Source organism: Aplidium turbinatum, chromosome 3 (assembly GCF_918807975.1).
Source record: "Aplidium turbinatum chromosome 3, kaAplTurb1.1, whole genome shotgun sequence".
NCBI lineage: Eukaryota > Metazoa > Chordata > Ascidiacea > Aplousobranchia > Polyclinidae > Aplidium > Aplidium turbinatum.
The window spans coordinates 4,583,434-4,604,425 of record NC_137474.1 but is presented as its reverse complement, the minus strand read 5'-3'; the positions used below and the strand labels follow the sequence as shown (position 1 = coordinate 4,604,425).

At 38.4% G+C, this 20,992-nt stretch overlaps 2 protein-coding genes across 3 annotated transcripts; one reads left to right on the top strand and one right to left on the bottom strand.

The window, feature by feature from the left end:
- Window positions 1–2: 2 nt before the first annotated feature.
- On the top strand, window positions 3–1,220 carry LOC145766285 (diphthine methyltransferase-like). Its single transcript, XM_082577960.1, has one exon. The coding sequence runs from the start codon at window positions 3–5 to the stop codon at window positions 1,047–1,049; it is 1,047 nt and encodes a 348-aa protein (XP_082434086.1). The 3' UTR covers window positions 1,050–1,220.
- Window positions 1,221–2,582: 1,362 nt separating this feature from the next.
- LOC145767321 (ubiquitin conjugation factor E4 B-like) lies at window positions 2,583–13,154 on the bottom strand. Of its 2 annotated transcripts, XM_082579118.1 has the most exons (2): window positions 13,059–13,154; window positions 2,583–8,239 (listed from the first exon to the last, which is right to left on the bottom strand). In XM_082579118.1, exon 2 carries the CDS (start codon window positions 8,087–8,089, stop codon window positions 5,216–5,218), a length of 2,874 nt encoding a protein of 957 aa, XP_082435244.1. In that variant the 5' UTR covers window positions 8,090–8,239; window positions 13,059–13,154; the 3' UTR covers window positions 2,583–5,215. The 2 variants fall into 2 exon arrangements, with proteins under 2 accessions (XP_082435244.1, XP_082435243.1); XM_082579117.1 differs by lacking the exon at window positions 13,059–13,154 and having other exon boundaries at window positions 2,583–8,425.
- Between the last annotated feature and the right edge of the window lie 7,838 nt (window positions 13,155–20,992).

Genomic DNA, 20,992 nt, shown 5'->3' with positions numbered 1-20,992 from the left:
AAATGTCATCAACTGTGCAAACCTTGGCTGAGGTTGATACTGAGCTTCATGCTGACTCAGTGGAGTGGTGCCCTGTTGAACCATTCCGCAACATTTTGGTTGGAGCTACATACCAGTTGCAAAGTGAGAAGAAAAAGAGTGATGAAACCGACAAGCGAATCGGATATTTACAAGTTTATAAACTTACAAACAACGAACAGCAGGAAGAGACATTGCAAAAGCACGAACGATTAAATACCGCTGGGGTACTGGACGTTAAATGGTGCCAACACTTGTTAAACGGTAAACCCGTCTTTGCAAGTGCAGACTCAAGCGGGACACTCAGTTTATATGCTTTAGTTAACGACGGAAGACAGTTAAATCTTGTGACTTCATTCAGGCAAGCAGCAGAATGCATTGCTCTATCGCTGAGTTGGTCCTCAGATGTAAGAACAGCTACTGACCCTTGCATTTCTACTAGTTATTCCAACGGCGAAGTTAGAGTTGTGAGGGTGACACCGACCCATTTCGAGCAAGTTTGCTCCTGGGAAGCTCATGGTTTCGAATCCTGGATCACTTCGTTTAACTGCTGGAATGTATCTCTGCTATATTCTGGAGGAGACGATTGCTTGTTCAAAGGTTGGGACGTTCGCTCACCGGTGCCAACATTCACGAACAAGTCACATGATATGGGCGTTTGCAGCATGCACTGCAACCCTCAAAAAGATCATCAGTTCGCAACTGGTAGTTATGACGAGCACGTACGACTTTGGGATCTACGATGCATTAAAAAGCACCCGTTATCATGCACTAACGTTGGCGGAGGCGTCTGGAGACTTAAGTGGTCTCCAGGAAGCGGAAATCTCTTGCTTGCTGCTTGTATGCATAACGGGTTTTCTATTTTAGAATGCGACGAAGTTAAATCATCTGGCCAATCAGCCCTAGCCAAGTACTCGCACCACGGGTCGCTAGCGTACGGTGCAGACTGGTGTCATTTACAAACCGAGGAACGTATCGTTGCAACCTGTTCATTTTACGACCACAAATTATGCGTTTGGAGTTGCAAATAAACACACTGTTTCTGCAACGGTTGGTAATTTGTTGAATTTCACTCTCATTTCCGAATTTTGAAAAGGGGCCTATTATAGGCTTTTTTTTGCTATAAATGTTCGTATGCAAATATTCCAACATTTTTGAATCTGGCGGTGTGTTTTTACAGCATTGGATTATATTGCGTAAATGTGAAAATTTTGTGTGTTTTTTCAGTTCTTTAAAAAGTGCAATACTACCGATAGTCTTGACAAAGCAAAACTGTTTTGTACAATTCATACCCGTTAATAATTTTCAGTTTATGTAGGCTACTGGCCTACTAGAGGCTTTTGACGCATGGCCGTTACCGAGATTAGCAGAGTGACGTTTTCCGATTGTTGAAATGTTCTTGCCGGGGAATTATTCCATTCACTAGGTGCTTCTTCTTCTCTCGTTTGACTTGCAGTAGCTTAGATTGGCAATGCCTCCTCGTGCAGCCAAGATACGGTAGTTGGGTCCAGTTGTCGAATACCATTGATTCCACTTGGGGGTCGTAAGATGGGACATTCGTGGAGTATGTGTTGCATTGTTTGTTCTACCGCTCCGCAGACACATATCGGCGAATTATGCAACCCCCACCTAAACAAATTAACTCCAGTACAGCCAACGTCACATTCAGCAGCACTAGGTGCTGCTGAATGGAAAGCAGTTCTGAAATGCGTTGATCAAGCGCACGCCCCGAGAGCCGAACCAGCGCCGCGTGATCTTGAGCCGGGCGCGTAACCACTGAGCTAACGAGCGGACTAGTACGTAGGTAGCGTTACTTTTTTCCTGGCGCGTCTAATTAGCAAGTCAGGAGCTGTTCATATGTCACACGATGCTCTTGGTGGGTCTAAATCGTCATGTGCTGTGCGGTTTGGTGAAAAACGTCTCGAAAGCGATAAACTGACGAAAAGCAAGAAACAAGTCCGCCCCGATAGCTCAGTTGGTTAGCGCGTGACTTCGTTAACGAGGAAGCTTCAAGATCTATGGCACTGGTTCGACTCTTGGGGTGTGCGCTTGAGCAACGCATTCTGAGGACTGCTCTTCATTCAGCGGCACCTAATGGATGGAATAATTCCCCGCTAACAAGACTTCAACAATCGGAAGCTTCACTCTGTCAATCTCGGTAACCGGCCACCAGGAATAACCTATCAAGGCTTTGTCAGTCCGAGGATAAAGATTCAAAACCAATCAACAACGTCATATTTCATTTGAGCAGCCGCTGTTACGTTTGCCTCAACCATACTCACCGCAGTAGTCAGACATTTCCGCGCTAATGTGTGGTGGAAGTAATTTGGGCCTAATTGTTGATTGGACGTGATGAAAATTTTTAAGGGGTTAGAGCGCTGGTACGACGTTCGGAAGGACCTTGGTTCGACACCCATTGAGAGCACACGGCTATATCTTTGAGCTGTATCGTTCGGGAGTAGCCTACGCGGCTGTCTGTTGAGCAAAGCAGGCGTAACCCACACGAAGCTTGGCTTCCCGACTTTTCATCTCAATTTTTATTCACTGGAAATTTGCCTGGACACGACAACATACAGTATAAAATTTCTAGATTTTCTTTTAGCCGTTAGCTCAATAATCGTTGAACATTTTAAGGCTGATCGTACTTCAATGTTGGGCCAATTCCGCAAAGTGGCCATGTCCAGATGGTACAAAGCAATAGCAAAGATTTTAACAGCTTCCTCAGCTCACTTCCTTCCCTATCAGCTAACGGCTAGGCGCTCTGAGACCACATTTCTTGTAGTTCATGTGCGTCATCTAATACGTGCTGTCGTTTTTAAGCATTTCATGCTATTTCCATTTGAACAAGTGCCTGATGGCTCCAAGGAAGTTTGACTTTCACCAATCCAGTTGAAATGCATTTGAAACATTGCCTCGAATCGAATAATCACCGACAAAACGATTGTGGAATTATCTTGCTGAAGCGTCACAGGAAACTGTACGTTAAATATTGACAAAAAGCAGTGAAATTAGGAGGGAAACAACATTAGAGATAGGCATGGGCTACCAATGATCTGTAAAAATGTTACTAGTTTTTTTGGAGCTGCCATTACATTAAAAAGGTTGTTCCTTTTGATTGCGATCTTGTAGCGTCTTGTGATCTCGCATTGAATCTTGATTCTGTCTGCTTCGATGCCTATTATTGACAGGCTTGAAGTGAAAACGTTCACGCATATCATTAACGATAGGATACTTTTTGTATTTTTTCATTTGCGCTAAACCTTCCGTGTATAAATTAATATCATTCTATTGCGACCAAGTTTAGTTTACAGTTGCTCTTTATAATTTAACAAGATGGCATAAAGCAAATTACGAACATGTCAAGCAAAAATAGAAATTACACTGATGACATTAAGCAGGACAAACACAACATTGTGTGGTGAGCAAAGTAATCGTTGCAGAAGCTCGTAGCCACAATACATGAAATTGTAACATGTGCAAGTGTTCACTAGTTATATTAACAGCTTACGGTAATGAATGTTTTTGAAGCGAAATAAAGTGTTAATATAGACTTTACCTCCCAGAAGATGGAACTGACACCCCCCTGACCATGGTATAAGTAAGCTCACTCAATCATTAAATCTATAATTTTACAATGATTCAGCGTAGAAAATACTGATTTGTTGACTGTGTACAAACCATGCCATCTTAAAACAACTTGAACCACGCCTAACCATAATAATTCCAACACCAATTAAAGCTAAAACAACATTTGCACAAAAAAGAATTTTTACAGATAATGTAGCCTACAGAGTATTAAGTGTAACCTTGGGACAGCTGACCCGTCGCCACAGGAGGAGTTGCGATAAAAGTTTCAAGTTCCTTTGAGATTGCGGCGTGATACAAACCACAGCAAAAAATAAAACAATAGCCTACTCCTCATTGCAAACAAGTGAAAAATATATACACTGCTGGCAATGTACAAAAACGCTCGCTTAAACAGGCCTCTAAGCTCCTTTACTTTTCCGACGACCAAGCATGGCCTACCAAAACCCCTTCCCGGTGGCCAAATTTTCACGCTGGGCAGACAAAATCTACCAAAAAGTCTTTTTGAAAATCTGTTAGACTGTTAATTAATATCGTGTTTTTTATTTATTTAGAACAAGAGCCTTGAAACATATTTGCAGTTGTATTTAAATGCACTGCTTCTCACTCTCAAGTAGGTGTAAATATAGAATTAGTCTTCGAGTTTTTATAGTTCGACGTTCAGCCTTTTTGCGAAACTTTTACGAAGTAGATTTCACGCCAGCGTGAGAGAGACTTTGCTTTGTTCATGAGAAAAGGTTATAATTGCCAGTAAAGAGAAATGAGTTTCACGTACAAACGCGAGTGGAGAAAAAGTTTCAAACACCAACGGATTGGTGAAATGTGGGCTTGTGGAAGCCAGGGACCAAACATGGCTTACCGGCGCGGTAGTTTCGGAGACTATTTAACGACTTGGCGATGGCCGCAGCAGCTTAGAGGCCTGTTCAAGGGATTTTTTTCTCTACACAATTTCGTATCATTTATTCATAGGAGAGCATTCGTAAGTTTGATCCTCTCTTATGAGTGTTCATACGTAATAATTATTATCAAACTTTTGTAGCCGCGCAACACTAAGAAAAAGGCATATAAGAGTTATGGCATGAATGCTATACCAAAGTTGGAAAAGAATGTGTTGACAGTGCATACTAGGCATTCGATGGGGAAAAACTTAGGGTCCTTTTCAGCTCCAGAAAGTCGGATTTTAACAACCCCTTGTTACATTTCCAAGAAGTTTTGTTTATTTTATGATAAAATACTGAAGCTCGCGAAACACAGATTGAGGGACATTAGTTAGGATATGCGCACAACGTCAATATATCGTAATTATTCATACACAACGACATTATACTTTGAAAACAAACAATATTCAACAGAATGTATATACTGAACCATGCGGAACTTCAACAACAATAATTGTTGAAAATCTTGCATGAAACAGTGGATACTTGGCATCTTTTGTGTAGCAGACACCAATGCGGTACGTACAACAAATTAAATACTCAATAATTACATTCATCAAATAGTTAAATGATCAACTTCTCACAAAGGCGCAGTAAAACTGGTGTGATTAAAATGCAGTAAGGTCATTTCTGAAATAAATCACAGCAACGGAGAGATGAGTGGATTTCGCATTTTATTTTGCTAATTTTTCTTTGATCCAAGTATCAATTTTCTGTTTCAAATCTGCAACAGGTTGTAGCATTTGCTCACTCAGCTCTTGTCTATTAAACGGATCTGTTGGGGAATTTAAAAGATGTCTGACAATGATGCTTCGATCCATGATATTCCCACTAGTTGGGAGGAGAACAGGCTCTGTCATCAGAGTGTCCATCAAAGGATCACGAAACTCTTCAGGGATTTCTCCATAATCAACCTCAGTTTTATTGAGCTCTATCCTGCAAGTCTCCACTCGTTCAGCTAAATTACAAAACTGTTCTATGTCAATCAAGGATTTTATTCCTGATTTTTGCATCCTTCTGATAGCAGTTTGATATAACTCTTTGCTGTATGAGCGTTCATCTCTTGCCAGAAAACCCACAAACTCTGGACAGTCCAAATTTAAATACAAGTCAGTCAAGGATTCCAACAGCCTTTTTGGTTCAAATCCATATTTTTCAGGTTCATCTACTTTCAAGTTTTTACATTTTGGACCACAAAGTTGCTGGAGGTTAAAATTCAACATAGCCGCAATCCTGTCTGCAATTTCTGGTCTTAAAAATGGCTTTAAAATCAACTGGGTAAGATAATCAAGCATGGCAAGGGTTTCTTTAGTTAAAGTAAGATAAGATTTGCACACACCCTCGTACTGTCGTAAATGCTCTTCTCGTGCTTGTCTATCTGCTGACGATAAAGCTTGCCAAGCAGCAACATCTTTTTTGGCTTCCTGGTCTTCATGAATAAGTTTCAGAGAGTCCAGACTTTCATCAAGAAGAAACGTAGTATCGTTTATCAGCATGTTCACAAATTGTACAAACTCTTTTCCAGACTCACTCTCCTCTATAATAGCTGCTTGATATTTAGGGTTCTGCCACATTTTTTTAAATATGATAGATATATGATACCGTATGGTAAACTTGTCAAAAAACTCTGTGTGGCTTCCAGTAGTTTCAATGTCAGTGTAAAATTTCATTAATCCTGGACCAAGATATTGCACAGCAAGAGGATGACTCTCAACTGTATCAAACAGTGCTTTCGTTCTTGGTTGAAGATTCAATACATAAAGAACCTCCACTAGTTTGGCAACTAAAAATGGGTTATTGAAATAATCAGAAGAAGTAATGAACACAATTAGAAACAGTGCGAGATCATGGTGTTCTTCCAAAGCAGTTGGAGCATGTTGAATAACAAATAACATGCTTTCGGCAATGTCTTCAACATAAAATTCTGGAAGCATTGCAAATATTTCAGCGGGATTTGATGGGAGAGGTAATTCTATCACTTCTTCACCTGGAGACACAACACTGAAAAGGAACCTAATAACCTTGCAATAGTACTGAATGCACTGAAAAAGCATACTCTCATCAATAATTCCAATCATATAGCAAGTCTTCTCATGAACAAGCATTTTCAATTGCTGTTTGAATCTTTTTAGCATCTCGCTATTTCTGGCTTCTGCTGGAGTGCCTTTCCATTGATTTTGGGAAGCTTCGAGATCACGAATCATGCTGTGCAATTCATTGATCCCTCTCTGACGTCTGGTGAATGAACGGACAATGGGTAAAATAGACAAGTGATGTGCTTGCATGGTAAGGAAAAAACATTCTGTTGGAAATTTAGGGCTCTCTTGCTGCCAAGTACTCTTGTTTTTCATGCACCATTCTTCCAGTTCCTGTGTAGTTGCCTTCATTCTTGTTTCTGATGCAATATTAAGCTTGCTAGTGTCATAGAAAAGATACAATGGATCAACTTTGTCTATTTTAACTTTTATGCAAAGTTTTTGAAGACAAGTTAAAACATTTACCAAAAACCCAGGTTTTGACAGTACAGTTTCATCTGGTTGCATGTGGGCCCACTTTGCATTAGTATCAACCACAGCAGCAAAATACTGAATTACAGCATCTCTTGATGAAATATTGAGAAGCAAATTTCTGAAAACAGTACACATTTCATTCCTTGCATGTTGCAGCTTCTCTTGCAAGGCTGATGTCAAAAACTGCATATTTTCTTGTGTTATTGTTAAATTAGTAAGATATCTCTTTGCCACTTTGCTGTCGTCTTCAACAAATACCGATAAACTAAGAAATGGACCAAGATAGCTGAGAAATTGTATTTCTTTACCTTTCGCTGTTGACTTGAACTGGGGTATAAAACTTTCTAATTTTGCAATGGCAGTACAAACAGGTCTATTTTTTGGATTAGATTTACTGGCAATTTGACACAGTTCAGCAAGAGCAGAAATAGGAAGAATGTACTCGTCATTTTCTAAAGAAGCAGCCATTGCAGCTCTTCGCAGCTTTTGAAGTATTAAACCAATTATAACGTTAAAGACTTCGTCATCTTCTGCAGTGCTAATGAACTCAGCCAAAAACCCATGCGGCAATTTTTTGTTCAAGATAGCATCACACAAAGCAATGGTTACTTCTTGTGTAACTGTTGGTGAAAATATTCCTTGTAAAAGAAGTATTACATAGGAAATGCATTGCTGTCGTATTCCTGCTAAAACAAATTCAGCCTGTTCATTCATTCTGCTTCCACGCTCTTCTTTTTCAAGATGTGAATAACAATATGAAAGATAACCGAAGTGATTGTTCAAATCTTGCCTTGCAAAAACTTTTTTCACTGGCACTTTCAGTTGTAAGAATGGATTTGATGCACTTTCTTGACAGCTTAAATTGCTATCATTTTCAAGAAGTGTCATAACCTCCATAATACATTCACCAATGAAGTTTTTAAAATCACTTTGGTCAGCATTTTTGCGCTTCAAATTGTCAATAATGTGTATGGGTAATACCACATGAGAAGACTTTTTCTGTTCATCCCAGGTGACAAGCAGTACTCGTTCAACCATTGGTACAAGTTCAGCAAGACTAGTTTCTTGTACATGTTTGCAACCTGTGTTTTTAGGCTGCTTAACTGAGCTATTAAATTCCAGACTTTTAGAACCATTGTCTGCTTGTATATGGTCAGGGGTTTGAATTACTGTAGACTCAGTTTGGACCTGTTGAACACCTCTGTTATTGCTGGTCATCTTTCCAGTGTTAAAGTACAATCTTATCGTACCGTATACAAATAAGCAGTTAATTTAAAACACAATTCTTCACTTCACTTGTTATTATGACTCAGTGTCATTTTTGACTAAAAGTATCATACATATTATGATAGAACAATGTTGCATTTAACAAGCTTTTCTAGTTTCTACTACACCTGCAACACCAAATAAAGTTTCATAATATTAAAAAATTGGGAACTGACAAAAGTTTTCAAAAACTGAATGACTATTGGTTACTACTAAATAGAGATGTACCGATATATCGGTATCGGTGATATCGGCCATTTTTTGAGTATCGGTATCGGCAAAATTTGGCCGATACTGTGGCCGATACTAAACACGTAGAAAAAGGCGTTTGCTGGGGATTTTCTACAGAAGCAAAGATATATATATATATTTTTTTTAAAGTAGTAACTAACGTTACATTGATGTAGAAAAATAACAACCTGTTCAAATTTTTGGTACGTCATACTCCCATGACTTCTTGCGCGCACGTTTTAACATTGGTTGCTTAGAGTGATTCTTTCACTTAAACAAAACATTTTGTTTCAGCAGTTTTGCGTTGTTCGATTCTTAAGTTGTGTAAGGAGACTCAATTTCTCCAATATTTATCATTTGTGTTTCTTTTTTACTCTCAGCAGAGTATAAAACTTGTAAAAGTAACGTCATGAATTAAATTATTATATCTCAAATCGGCATAATAACGTGACATCATCTAAACGTAACAGAAATAGCGAAGAGCAAGTATCACTATAAAAAAAAACACAAAAATGCAACGCAAATAGGCAACATCAAAAGACATAGATGTTCTTTGATTTGTCAGCAGCAAGTGGTGATAACTGTGGCTGTGGGAGTTTGTTGCGCAGCCTACTTACTCTGACATTGTTTAAGCTTGATGAGTTTATTACAACGAAAGGTGGAAATTAAATTACAAACTGATAGAACCAGCTTACTAAAAACAACCAAGTTACATGGGTTTTTTAAACGTTTAGCAACGTAAAAACGATGCAAAATTATACATTTTTGCTACCTTGGTAGTCTTGGCCAGGCAAAAGCTTCTCAACCAAACGACAAGCGCCCTTAGGGGTAGGACCTTTGACATACTGATATCCAATGGAACGAACCCGAACCATCAGATGTTAGGTTGTCCGTCCAATTGTGGCCATTTCAGCATTCAGCCAGAGAGTTCATTATTACTTTAAACTTTTTTTGGTAATTACACAACAAACAAGAGCAATAGCAGTGGTGGGAAGTTGCATTTTTCCTTTGTTTCGAGAAACGCAACCTTGATGACGTCATGAACAGCGAAGCTTCTGATTGATTGATGGCTCGTGGTTTAATAGGATATCAGTATGTTAAAGTGCCTACCGCCCTTAGGTTGCACATTACTTGTCGAATAGTTTTTGTACGACTACAAAAATGACTTGGTTCACATTTTACATCTTATTATCAAGTATGATTGCTTATTTGGAGAGTTTGCGCAAACCCTTTATTAATTTTTCAGAATCCCAATTATGATGTAATGTTTCTTCCCTTATACCCCAGTTCTCAATCACGGTGGCCTTTCATTACTAAAACCTACTATTATGACACAACATTGAGTTGAGATTGGATTCTTGAATCTTCAAGTGCCAAGGACTTCCAAATCCGTCCATTGTCACTCATAATGACGTAATAATGCCCCCTTTGGCACCTAATGTTGCCCATTTGAAGTTCCCCTTGCTGCTCTATAAATTACCAAATTTGGTTGGTTTTGTGGCGTATTTTGGAATTTATTTATTGTAAGCGCCAAACTTGAACACAACTAATTTTGAATTTAGGGGATTTTTTGGTTTTAAACTAATTTGTCACTGTGTCAGTCGCGGTGGTGCCATAGCTTGTGTTTTAGCACAAGATCTTGTGGTTTTACTTTTGATCTTGTGGTCGTGTGCTTTAAGTTTTACCTTATTTGCATAAAACTATTAAAAAAACTTAGCATTTGATATAATTACTTGCAAATACCAAAATTGCTTCTTTTTGTAACACTAAAGTATCGGCCAAAATATCGGTATCGGCCTAAAAAAGTGATATCGGTATCGGCCAAAATATTGGTATCGGTACATCTCTACTACTAAACAAGTGATGTATATATAAAGTATTATTACTTAGTAGCAGGGTTGTTTGATTAAAATCATTGAAAATGTTTGAGCATCTGGAGGCAAAAGGCTATCTTTGAATAAGATTTATATATGCATTATGTTTGATTTTTTGCTATTTGCTTTTTGGGTTTTGTGGTCGTGCTAACTTATAGCCTACATAGTTTTAATAATTATAAAAATTTACATAATTTTTCATTCAGGCACGTTTTAAACCTTTCAAGGTTTTGCCACCTTTTTCCATTCATTAACGTGCCGGTAGGTCTATATCGACTTTTGTAGTTAGTATTTTTTTCGTCCCGGACGCGTTAATGAGGAAAAATAAAATGATTGATGATGATTTGCTGGGGATATTTGTCCTGGGTGCAACCTAATTCGTACCATGAATAATTCGTACCGTCAGTTCGTACCTTGAAAAGATCAAGAGAAAAAATTAAAAAAAGTCGAAGTCGTTGTTTGCAGTTTCCGCAAACATTTTATAAGGGTTAGCAAGCCTTAAAGCAGCCGGCGGCCATGGCCGCTAAGTAGTGCTTGAATGACCGCCGGTGCTACCTTCTCAGTCGGCCAAGTTTGGCCGCCGGTTTCTTCTAGCCAATCATTTAATTTTGCAATAAAATGAGCGTGGATTAACTGTGGAAAATATGTAGTATTTAAGAGTGACACAGAATTAGGTCAGCGCGTTATAATCACCACTGTTGTATTGTCCGGGAACATTTGCTATGGAATATATCCAGTTGCGATCACCAGCTGTACCCGCACATTCGCAAATGCGTGAGTGCATTAGGCCAACGCGCGACGCGCATTCATTCATTGTGTGCGAATGCATGAGTAATAGCGTTCAAATCGCAGGTTTGCGATTTTTTGTACGATTATAGAGCAGTATTAGACGAACATAATTGAACAAAAACAAGACAAATTTTCCGCTTATTAAGTGTAAACAAGAACTAGGTTAGTTGACATCCGAGGGGAAAACACGTATCTTCATTCTTCATAGTTGAGAAGTGTTCCCGCTATGGGTTAGTGACTTCACACCCTCAATGGTGACATCATAACGGTATAAATGGTCAGAATTTATGAAATGCGGTATTCGGTAATGCAGTCGAAACAATTTACTGAGCAGCTGAAACAATTTAGTGTCGTTAAATGGTCCCGCAATACCGGATTACAATCCCGATAAAGCAGTTATTGTGTGGTACACGATTCTATTGCAGGACGTCGCCCAGACTTCAACAACGCTAAGTGATCATTTTAGCATTGTTGCAAGTTTAATTCTATTTACTTGTGCTAATGTGCTATTGTTATTTGTATTTTGGCCTCCGAGCGCGCAGATTTGGCCGCCGAGAAGGAGCTCCCGGTAGGCCACGATGGCTGCCGGAAAAAATTACGAGTTTAAAGGCCTGGGTTAGGATCAGGGTTGCAAGTCGATATTGAAACAAGTAGAGGATAAATCGATATCGATAGTCAAACAAAAAAGTAGAGAAATATCCGATTTCAATAGCTTCCCAAAAAAGTAGAGAAATATCCGATTTCGATGGACTTCCAAAAAAGTAGAGAAATATCCGATTTCAATAGACTCCCAAAAAGTAGAGAATAAAGAATAGGCTAATCGATATTAAATGCAATTAAAAAAAAATACAAATCAAGTATTATTATACTGATTTTATACTGCCTACCAGTGCTACCTTTCTGCTCAATCATGCATAACTTCAAACAAAATGCTTATTCTTTCAACTCCGCTTGATCGGTATTGTTCAATTATCGTTTTTCTCGCATGAGCGTCAAAATACGCTATGATATCTTTGTCCGTCGTATGTTATTAAGTAGAATTAAAGGCTTGAAAGAAGTCGCAAAACAATCGAATAAAGAATATCAATTCACATAAAAAAAAGTAAAGAAAAACCATAAACGATATTGGCGGAAAAAAGAAAAGACTATGACGTAATCAATATTGAAAAAGTAGAGAATAGCGCTATCGAATAGCGATTTGGAACCGATACTTGCAACCCTGGTTAGGATTAGGGTATCGGTATCCGCAAACAAACAAACTGAAAAGATCGAGAGAAAAAAAATAGAACAAAGCCCAAGTCGCTGATCGCAGTTTCCGTTTTTCCGCAGTTTCCACAAACATTTTTAAATTTCCGGTAATGATCCTAAGAGTTTGCCGAAGTGGCTGATTGCAGTTTCTGCAAATATTTTAAAAGGGTTAGGGTTGATCGGAATTTCCGCAAACATTTTAAAAAGTTTAGGGGTTAGGGTTGATTGGAGTTTCTGCAAACATTTTTAAATTTCTGGTAATGATCCAAAGAGTTTTTGTTTGTTTGTGAAAAATTTTAAAATGTTTGCGGAAACTACGATCAGCGATTTTAGCTTTTTTTAATTTTTTCTCTCGACCTTTTCAAAGTACGAACTCACAGTACGAATTGTTCATGGTACGAATTAGGTTGCATCCATTTGTCCTAACATCTTGTCAGAAGTCCTTAACTATTGTGCTAAAACTGGGCCTTTTAAACCATATACCGTATATATTTGCACGGCCATTCCACTGTACCTACAGCACTGAGAAGATCAGGAGGTCGAAATGGTGTGCACTGTCTGCAGGTACATATTTCAAGATGTGTTCAAAATGGTAACACCTTTGATATGGTGGAAATTCCAATCTGATAGAACCAGCAATAACATGATGGAGGTGAAAGCTGCCAGTGGAGATGTTGAGCATGTTTTTTTTTTACTTTCGGCTTGATTCAATCTGAAGTCTGAAATAAACTGGACACTGCAAAGCTATCAAGATTGTATTTATGTACAAATTTATCAATGCAAAGTAACTGTTGATTTTGTTCATCTAAAATTTATTTTTTTGGTACTGTGTATAATACAGTACCAAAAATATATATGAAAAGTATAAGAGCTCGACCGATATATCGGTCAGCCGATATATTGTAGGCAGTGGCTATTTGACCGGCACCGGTCTTTGAATCTGAAACACTATTTGACCGGTCATGACGTCACTATACAGTCACTTTTTTTTCTTTTTCTCTTTCAAAGCAAAAGACGAGAAGCGCATATATAAGTTCTAAATTTAACTATTTTATTCAACTTGACCGTGGCGCGTGCGATACCTCGCCGGCTTCTATTTTAGAGGTAATGGGTTTGATACTACCCGGAAGCGTTCTTTTTCTTTTTTTTAACTAAATTTTGACCCGAAGTGCATTTTTGTAGTCAATTTTGAATTTGAGTTGCCTACAGCCCAATTTTTTATGACTATATTGTATTATATCAGCTATTCAGCAAAAGCACACTCAAAACCAGTCATACTGTACATGCCTTTAGAAGAAACACAAGTTGCTCCAACGTGCTTGTAAACAGCGCATTTAGACTCTCTCATTTTAATTATGTGCACGCGGCTGCAAATCATGTTTTTTTCAACTTTGTTTTGTGCATTACTAAAACTTTTAACCCAAAATAATGAGAAAAAAACTATACCCTACTTTTTTTTTAAATGCCTTGCGCCACTATAAAACAAAATAAATTTTGTTTGGGTGTTGGTTCTTATTATCACTGTTGCTTTTTATGATTTGAATGAAATTAAATAAACATTTATTTCAGACTTTGAGATCCAAATAAAGCAAACAGAACAATTCAACAAATTCCTTTGCATGCAACATGTACTATAAGACATAGGCTATCATGGCTATGCCAGCATAACAAGTAAAAACATTTGGCATATACGGTAGCCTACCGTACCTACTTTCAGAATAACAAGATTATACGAGATACCATACATTGTTTGTTTACATTCATTTAAAAAAAACTTGTATTGAGTACAATGCACCCTGCATTACAGTATTTTTCTTTCAATAAAGTTTAACAGGGCCTGGGCTATATTTAGGATTTACAAAGGTGTTCCTTTTTCCTTGTAAAATCTGAACTTACATCACTCAGTGAATAAAAAAATAACAGTTAACCTCTCAAGTACATGTAGCTCCACACAAACATCACTCACTTTATGCTTACGCCACTTTATGGTGGCAGCTGACTTTGGTGATCTTTCGCTGCCATCCTTGTTGCGCGAATTATTTGTGTTTATTGTGTTTTTGCTTTTTGTGTCTTTTTTTTTCGCCAACAAAACAAAAAAAAAATAAACTGAACTCACTTTGCTTCTGGAATGGTCATGCGCATCAGGGTTGCCAGGTCTCTAAAAGCGTTTTTAGCCACAGGAGACAACAAAATTAGCCAGTCCCTATATCGACCCTAATGAAAATCAAAAGTCATATGAAACAATTTAAGCACACTTTAATTAAAACAACTGACACAATAAAAAATTCATAGAAACAATGTCACATTTTTGCTCAGCAAGTTCTCCAAGATTAATGGTTCTAGTATCTCATTGTATTTGGTTCTTTTATTGTTGTTACATACCGTTTGTAAACAGTTTTAGCATTTTGGCTGTTACGTACTTTAAAATCTTTTCAGCAGTTATGATTTAAAGTTAACCGGGACTTAATTCCTAATATTGAATCCAGTGTAGAGAGATTTAACTTATTTCTTTGCTCAGGGCCGGATTTAGCTGATGGGGGGCCCGGGGCACTTTTAGATCGGGGGGCCCCCCGTGCAAACAAATTTTTCGCGCCGATGGCGCAAAAAACCATCTTTACGTCTACAGTAGCATTAATCCAGCACTGCACAGCATTTTTCAGAAACGTCAAAAGATGAAAGAAAAAAAATTAACACAAAATCACTTTTTTCCACGTAGGGGGCCCTTCAGAAGTCGGGGGGCCCGGGGCACCTGCTCCCTCTGCCCCCCCCCCTAAATCCAAGCCTGTCTTTGCTTGCTTTTGACATTAGTGACAAAAGAAAACACCAGTTCCACAAATGCATTGATTCATTGATTGAATCTTTATCCTCGGACTGGGAAAGCTTCTTTCAGAGCTTAATCCTGGCAGTTTGGCATACTTGTAAAGGCTTTTAATCACTGACGCAGGCCCGGTCACCGAGATTGACAGACAGAAGTTTCCGATTGTTGAAGTCTTATTTCCAGGGAAGTATTCACTCCATTAGGCCTAGATGCCGCTGAATGAAGAGCAATATCCTTAAAGTGTGTTGCTCAAGCGCACACTCCGAGAGTCGAACCAGCGGCGCTTGATCTTGAAGTTTCTTCCTTTCAAAAGTCACGCTCTAACCAATTGAGCATTGCTTGCACTTACAGGAATTAAAAATGTATTTAGAATGCCTTAAGAAATTGCTCTAAATGACTCTAGTACATCATAAAAGCGTTGAAAACTTCCACAGTTCCACTAACACTCTAACTCCTTGTAAATTAGCCAAAATTAGCCAAAAATCAAGTGACTAAAACTCAATTTTTTTTCTAGTCAAGCGCACCAGAAATTAGCCACAATGGCTAGTTTTAGCCACATCTGGCAACCTTGATGGGCATCATATAAATTGGAAAAAAACTAGAACATCACACGGCCAGGGCGAAAGAGAAAATTGAATTGAGTCCTGTCTTTGTCATGAGTTACCAAGGGGTGGGGGGGGGACTTATATACCAGTCCCAGGTATAACCTGTCCCCCCCCCCCACCCCCCATGGTAACTCATGACAAAGACAGGACTCAATTCAATTTTCTCTTTCGCCCTGGCCGTGTGATGTTCTAGGCGTTACCATATAAATTACATTAAACCAGGGTTTCACTTTAATGCAATAAAAATTAAATCAATTATTTTTCATTGCTGGCACTAACATAGGCCTACCATATGTTTATCGCCTAAAAAGAGGACAAGTTTTTCCAACGGGTAAAATACAAGTAAAATATTACATATGAAGAATTTTTACATCCTTTTGGATAATTATAGACCTATGAAACAAAAGTTAGGCTACACCAAAACACACAAAAAAAAACAGACAAGTTTGTTTGTTTCTCGCAAGCCGATTTGTTAGATTTTTGCGACAAAATAAAAACGTGATGTGATAATGTCATAAAAATGTGACAAATCAGGCAGTATCTGCAGGTAGCCATGCCTTAACTTTTTTCGGGAAGAAAGGATCAGCTTTAACGAAATCATAAAATTACTTGCACGAAATATAATTGCAGTTGAACACGGCCGTTAATGAGATGTTAAGGACAGACTCAACTAGGCTGTTACCTTCCATGTACTATTGTGACTGCATCATAGATTAAATTCATTCTACATTTGCAGTCACATAAGTTGTAGGTATCCATGCCACAATTTATTTTGCAATAGGCTATATGTTATGCATAGTGTACATTGAATATTTTTTTCGATTTGCTTCAGTTGACAAATTAACTAAACTATTAAGTTGGTAATCAGCAACGTCTACAAGCGCTGAATCAATACAAAATAGATCTGGGTAAAACAATAATTTATTGTAAAAGTGTGAGAACCTCAAAATGTAAACATGTCAAACTTTTTGCAAGTTTTTCGTTTTTTAATATTTTATTTCTTTGTGATTTAATCAGTTTTTGATTTTCTAATTTTTTTTAGTTTGTCCCAATTTTTCTTTTTCATAAATTTTGTTGATCAGATTTCCTCAAATGAGGAAATTTTCTCACAAGTGGATTCGCAGCTCCGCTCTTACTCATCGCTGACCACCATTCAGCTACTTACGACGATCGCAAAGTAATGTGGTATGTTTCAATGAACGTGTAAGATTGTTTAGAAATACTGATCAAATAGTAAGCTTTAGCTTACATCAAAGTTTTTTTTGAAAATCTATAAACCAGCATGTTGCATTGGTGCAGAAATGGTTGGAAATTGCAAAAAAGTCACATAACAATGAAATCCTGTTGAAAATATGAGCAAGAAAACTGAAAATGTCAAAAAAGAGGACATTTGAGCATTTTTGGGTGTCCTGGGAGGGTAATTTATTTTTCGTCAAAAAAGAGGACATATGGTAGCCCTAACTAACATGAAGAGAACAATAAGAAAACACACAAATTTGGCACCAACAAAAGAAAAATACGACAAAACCAAACGGTAAAAAATTATAAATTGACTGGTAGTGGTAGCCTACTGCTGCCTAACGTTTCTAGCACTGTATTTTTTGAAGCGATGTTGCGAGAACTTTAGGCTATTAGCAGGTTAACATGTTTTATTACACAGAGATTGAGAGACATAACACGTGTGTTCAATAACACGTGTGTTCAACTGTTTTATTCGCATCAACAACGCACTGGTACAAAAGATTGACACGGCGAGAAGAGCACAACGAACATAGCCAGGTCGAAGACTTTAAAAAACCGGCCTGCCACATCTCCAAAAATGGTACTAGGCTTACCACCAACCTCGCCAAAGTGCTTAAGCTGCAAGCAGTGAGCTTTGCGCAATGCACAGCAAGGTGCCTCCAGTAGAGTGCTCAATCGGCATAAGCCAAGAGCGTCCATAACTGCACACAGTTTCGGCCTTCCGGCCTCATCACTGCAGTAGGTGGGCCTAGCAGTTGCGCACCCAGAAAAAAAATAGGGGGGAGGAATAATTCAGAAATGTCAGCCGAGTGATTTGCGACAACAGTGACAGTGGCAATAGGCCAATGCCCATCCCTTTGATTAATATTTAAAGGCACTCACAGCCCACAAAACCCAACGGTTGCCGATAGCCTACATCAGGATTCGTTCTCTCAACCCGATTAGAAATTGGCCTAGTGAACCCAGGGATATCAATAACTACTGGCAGTTATGATTATAGCTGGTAGGCTAGTTATAGATATCCCTGAGTGAACCCCATGCTACTTCCTACTAGCACCATCAGCATCCTTATCCCTACGTCCATTCTCGCAATCCTCTATAGATCTCGCCCTTTCTGTCATGTATGACAAAATAGAATTAGCTTTCTGTTCTCCAACACAAATAAGTGCGAAAACAACAACTAGCACGAAAACAGTTTGAAACAAAACACAAATTTTGTAAACTGTAAATTTGATGTGGATGTTTTTCCTACTTATAAAACATTCAAAATTAGTTCGTATTTTCAATCAAAGTCCCAGACGCCTTCGTCTCTCTGCTCAAATGTCGTATAGGGTACGGGAGCATCTGAAGTTTAGGGAGTGCCATCTTTTCTTTAACATACTCTTCCCATCTACTCTTTATTTCCTCTTTCTCAAATAACAAATTTTCTCCTCTATGATGCATAACTGTTTGCTTGTTCAACTTTCTTCATACACGTTAGCTGTTAAACTTTATTGTGTAATTCAAGTGATTTATGAGATGCTTCTAGTAGTTTTGTTTGGTTTGGTTTGCGGCTCTTTAGCTCCTCTGAAGCGGCTTCCTCTACATTTCACAAAACTTTGAATTTAATTTGCGTTTGATCATAATGAAACATAAAACGGTATCAAAGCATTGTTTACTAGTAGTGCAAGATGATGCAGCAATCAGCTTTCACTGAATCGTTGCCGGTCGTTTGGTCGACAGTCATTTGGTCGACAAGACATTTGGTCGACCAAAGGTCTGTCGACCTAACGTCCTGTCGACCAAATGACCTGGTACCCACTGAATAATACTCTGTGAGAAAAAAATAAAGATTTATTTCCAATATTGGCAACTCGAGTTTTGACTTGATCCGATCATTTTACAGCTTTTAGTCAATAGCCATGCCTAAATCATAAAAGAAATGTTTTTTTTGCAAAAAGAGAGGATTTAACTTGTCATGGACACTTAGACAGATGAACTTGAACATGAACAACTGTGACGTCCAAAACATTTTCAGAACAGGGCACAGAACATTTGCTGCTAAGTAGGTTACTCTTTTTTGAAGGTGAGTTAAAAGAAAGCAGTATCGGAACTAATGCTAAAAGGGGAGCAGAGCAATGAAGTTTTTAATAACCGATTAATTAATAAAAATTAAACCTTTTTTTTTTTAAATACAGTAAATGGATAAAACCCCCACGCCACGGCAGTGCTGCTAGTTTTGTGACAGCTCAAGAGATTGTTTAGCGTGAAAAGTCGTACAGCCGTTAACAAACAGAGATTATACTGCCTATAATTAATCGTTTCTCAATTTAGCAGAGGAACTGTGTTCTGTTCCATAGTTACAGAAACACCACGAAACACGTAAGCCTATAGGCTACAGTTGAACGTTTTGTGGCTCTTTGCTGAAAGCTGCCGAAAGACATAGCAGAATGGCTCTTCTGTTGAAAAGGTTGCCAACCTCTGGCCTAGCAGGATGTTGAAAAGAGTGTTTGCTATTAATAAATCATTAAGTTAACAAAATTCCAGCAATCTTCTTCCACGTTCATTTAATTTTTCAGTTCCATAACGACCAAGTGAGAAATTTATGATGATCACCCACTAGTGCATTTAGATTACCCATAACTATATTAACTTCGTAGCCTACATCATTTATTGACTCATAAAACAACTCAATCTCTTCATCGGTGTGTTCTTGGGTTGGTGCATGTAGGCCTATTTGTAATATGTTTACATTAAATGGTGCTGCAGACAATTTAAGCATCATAATTCTGCTAGAAATTGGCCAAAAACCAATGATTGAGTTACGTAGCTATTTCCTTTTGCAATATCATCCCGCCGCCGTACATATGCTGTTCACCTCCTGAATATGCTAAAACAAGTCTATCTTTATTCTTCTGTCACTTTACGACCATCTATCCACATAATTTCATTTACTCCAATTAAATCAAAGTTCATGACCGACATCTCTTGTTTTGAATTTTCGTATCCTCCTGCTTTATAAAGGGTTCTTACATTCCATGTTCCTGTTTTGAGTGCCTTTTTTCTAGTATTTAGCAGTCTACCATCAAACTTATGCCTTCCTGAGGGATTTAGGCGTAAGCCATCATCACGACACGAGCAGCTAATACGTATAGAAGATGTGCACATGCTTATAAACAAACATTGGTTTGGCTACTGGTAGGTTCAGGCCTGGACTTAGGGGATTGGCGGAGGGTGCAGTTGCTCCGGGCCTCCCGACGTGGAAAAATGCGATTTTGTGTTAATATTATTATTTTCTTTCAGCCTTTAAAGTTTCTGCAAAATGCCTCCTTTTTCTTTCAAGGTTAATTTTTAGTCAGAAGGTGGCGACTGAGTTTGGCGTAAAGGCATTGGCAACATTGTGGGTGATTTCAAGTTACCTTGTAAAGCTTTTCGCGCTCTCGGCGCATAAAACTTTTTTGCACGGCGGCCCCCCGATCTAAAAGTGCCCTGGGCCCCCCATCAGTTAATCAGCCCCTGGTTAGGTTCAGTTCATTTAAACACACTGTAGGCGAGACTAAGTTGCATTACAACTTAGGCTTATCGGCGGATTAGGTCTTAATTAGTAAAAATAAAGAAATCAGAACTTTTGAAGGCATGAGAATCTGCTGTTTTTTTTGTTTTTTTTTCCACTTGTTGAGTTATATAAGTCAGTTTGTATTCTTTACGGTTTTTTTCGCTTCATCATTGGCCAATCTGACAGTAACAGTAAATCTTGTCTGTGAATTATTCCATTCGGTTGCGTTGCCCACTGCCGAACAAACAGCTGTCCTTAAAATGCGCTGCTTAAGCACACACCTCGAGAGTCGAACCAGGTTCGCTTGGTCTTACCGTTTCTATCTTACAAAGC

Coding starts and splice junctions, on each gene's coding strand:
- LOC145767321 (XM_082579117.1), bottom strand. CDS start 8,269: ATGACCAGCAATAACAGAGGTGTTCAACAGGTCCAAACTGAGTCTACA.
- LOC145766285 (XM_082577960.1), top strand. CDS start 3: ATGTCATCAACTGTGCAAACCTTGGCTGAGGTTGATACTGAGCTTCAT.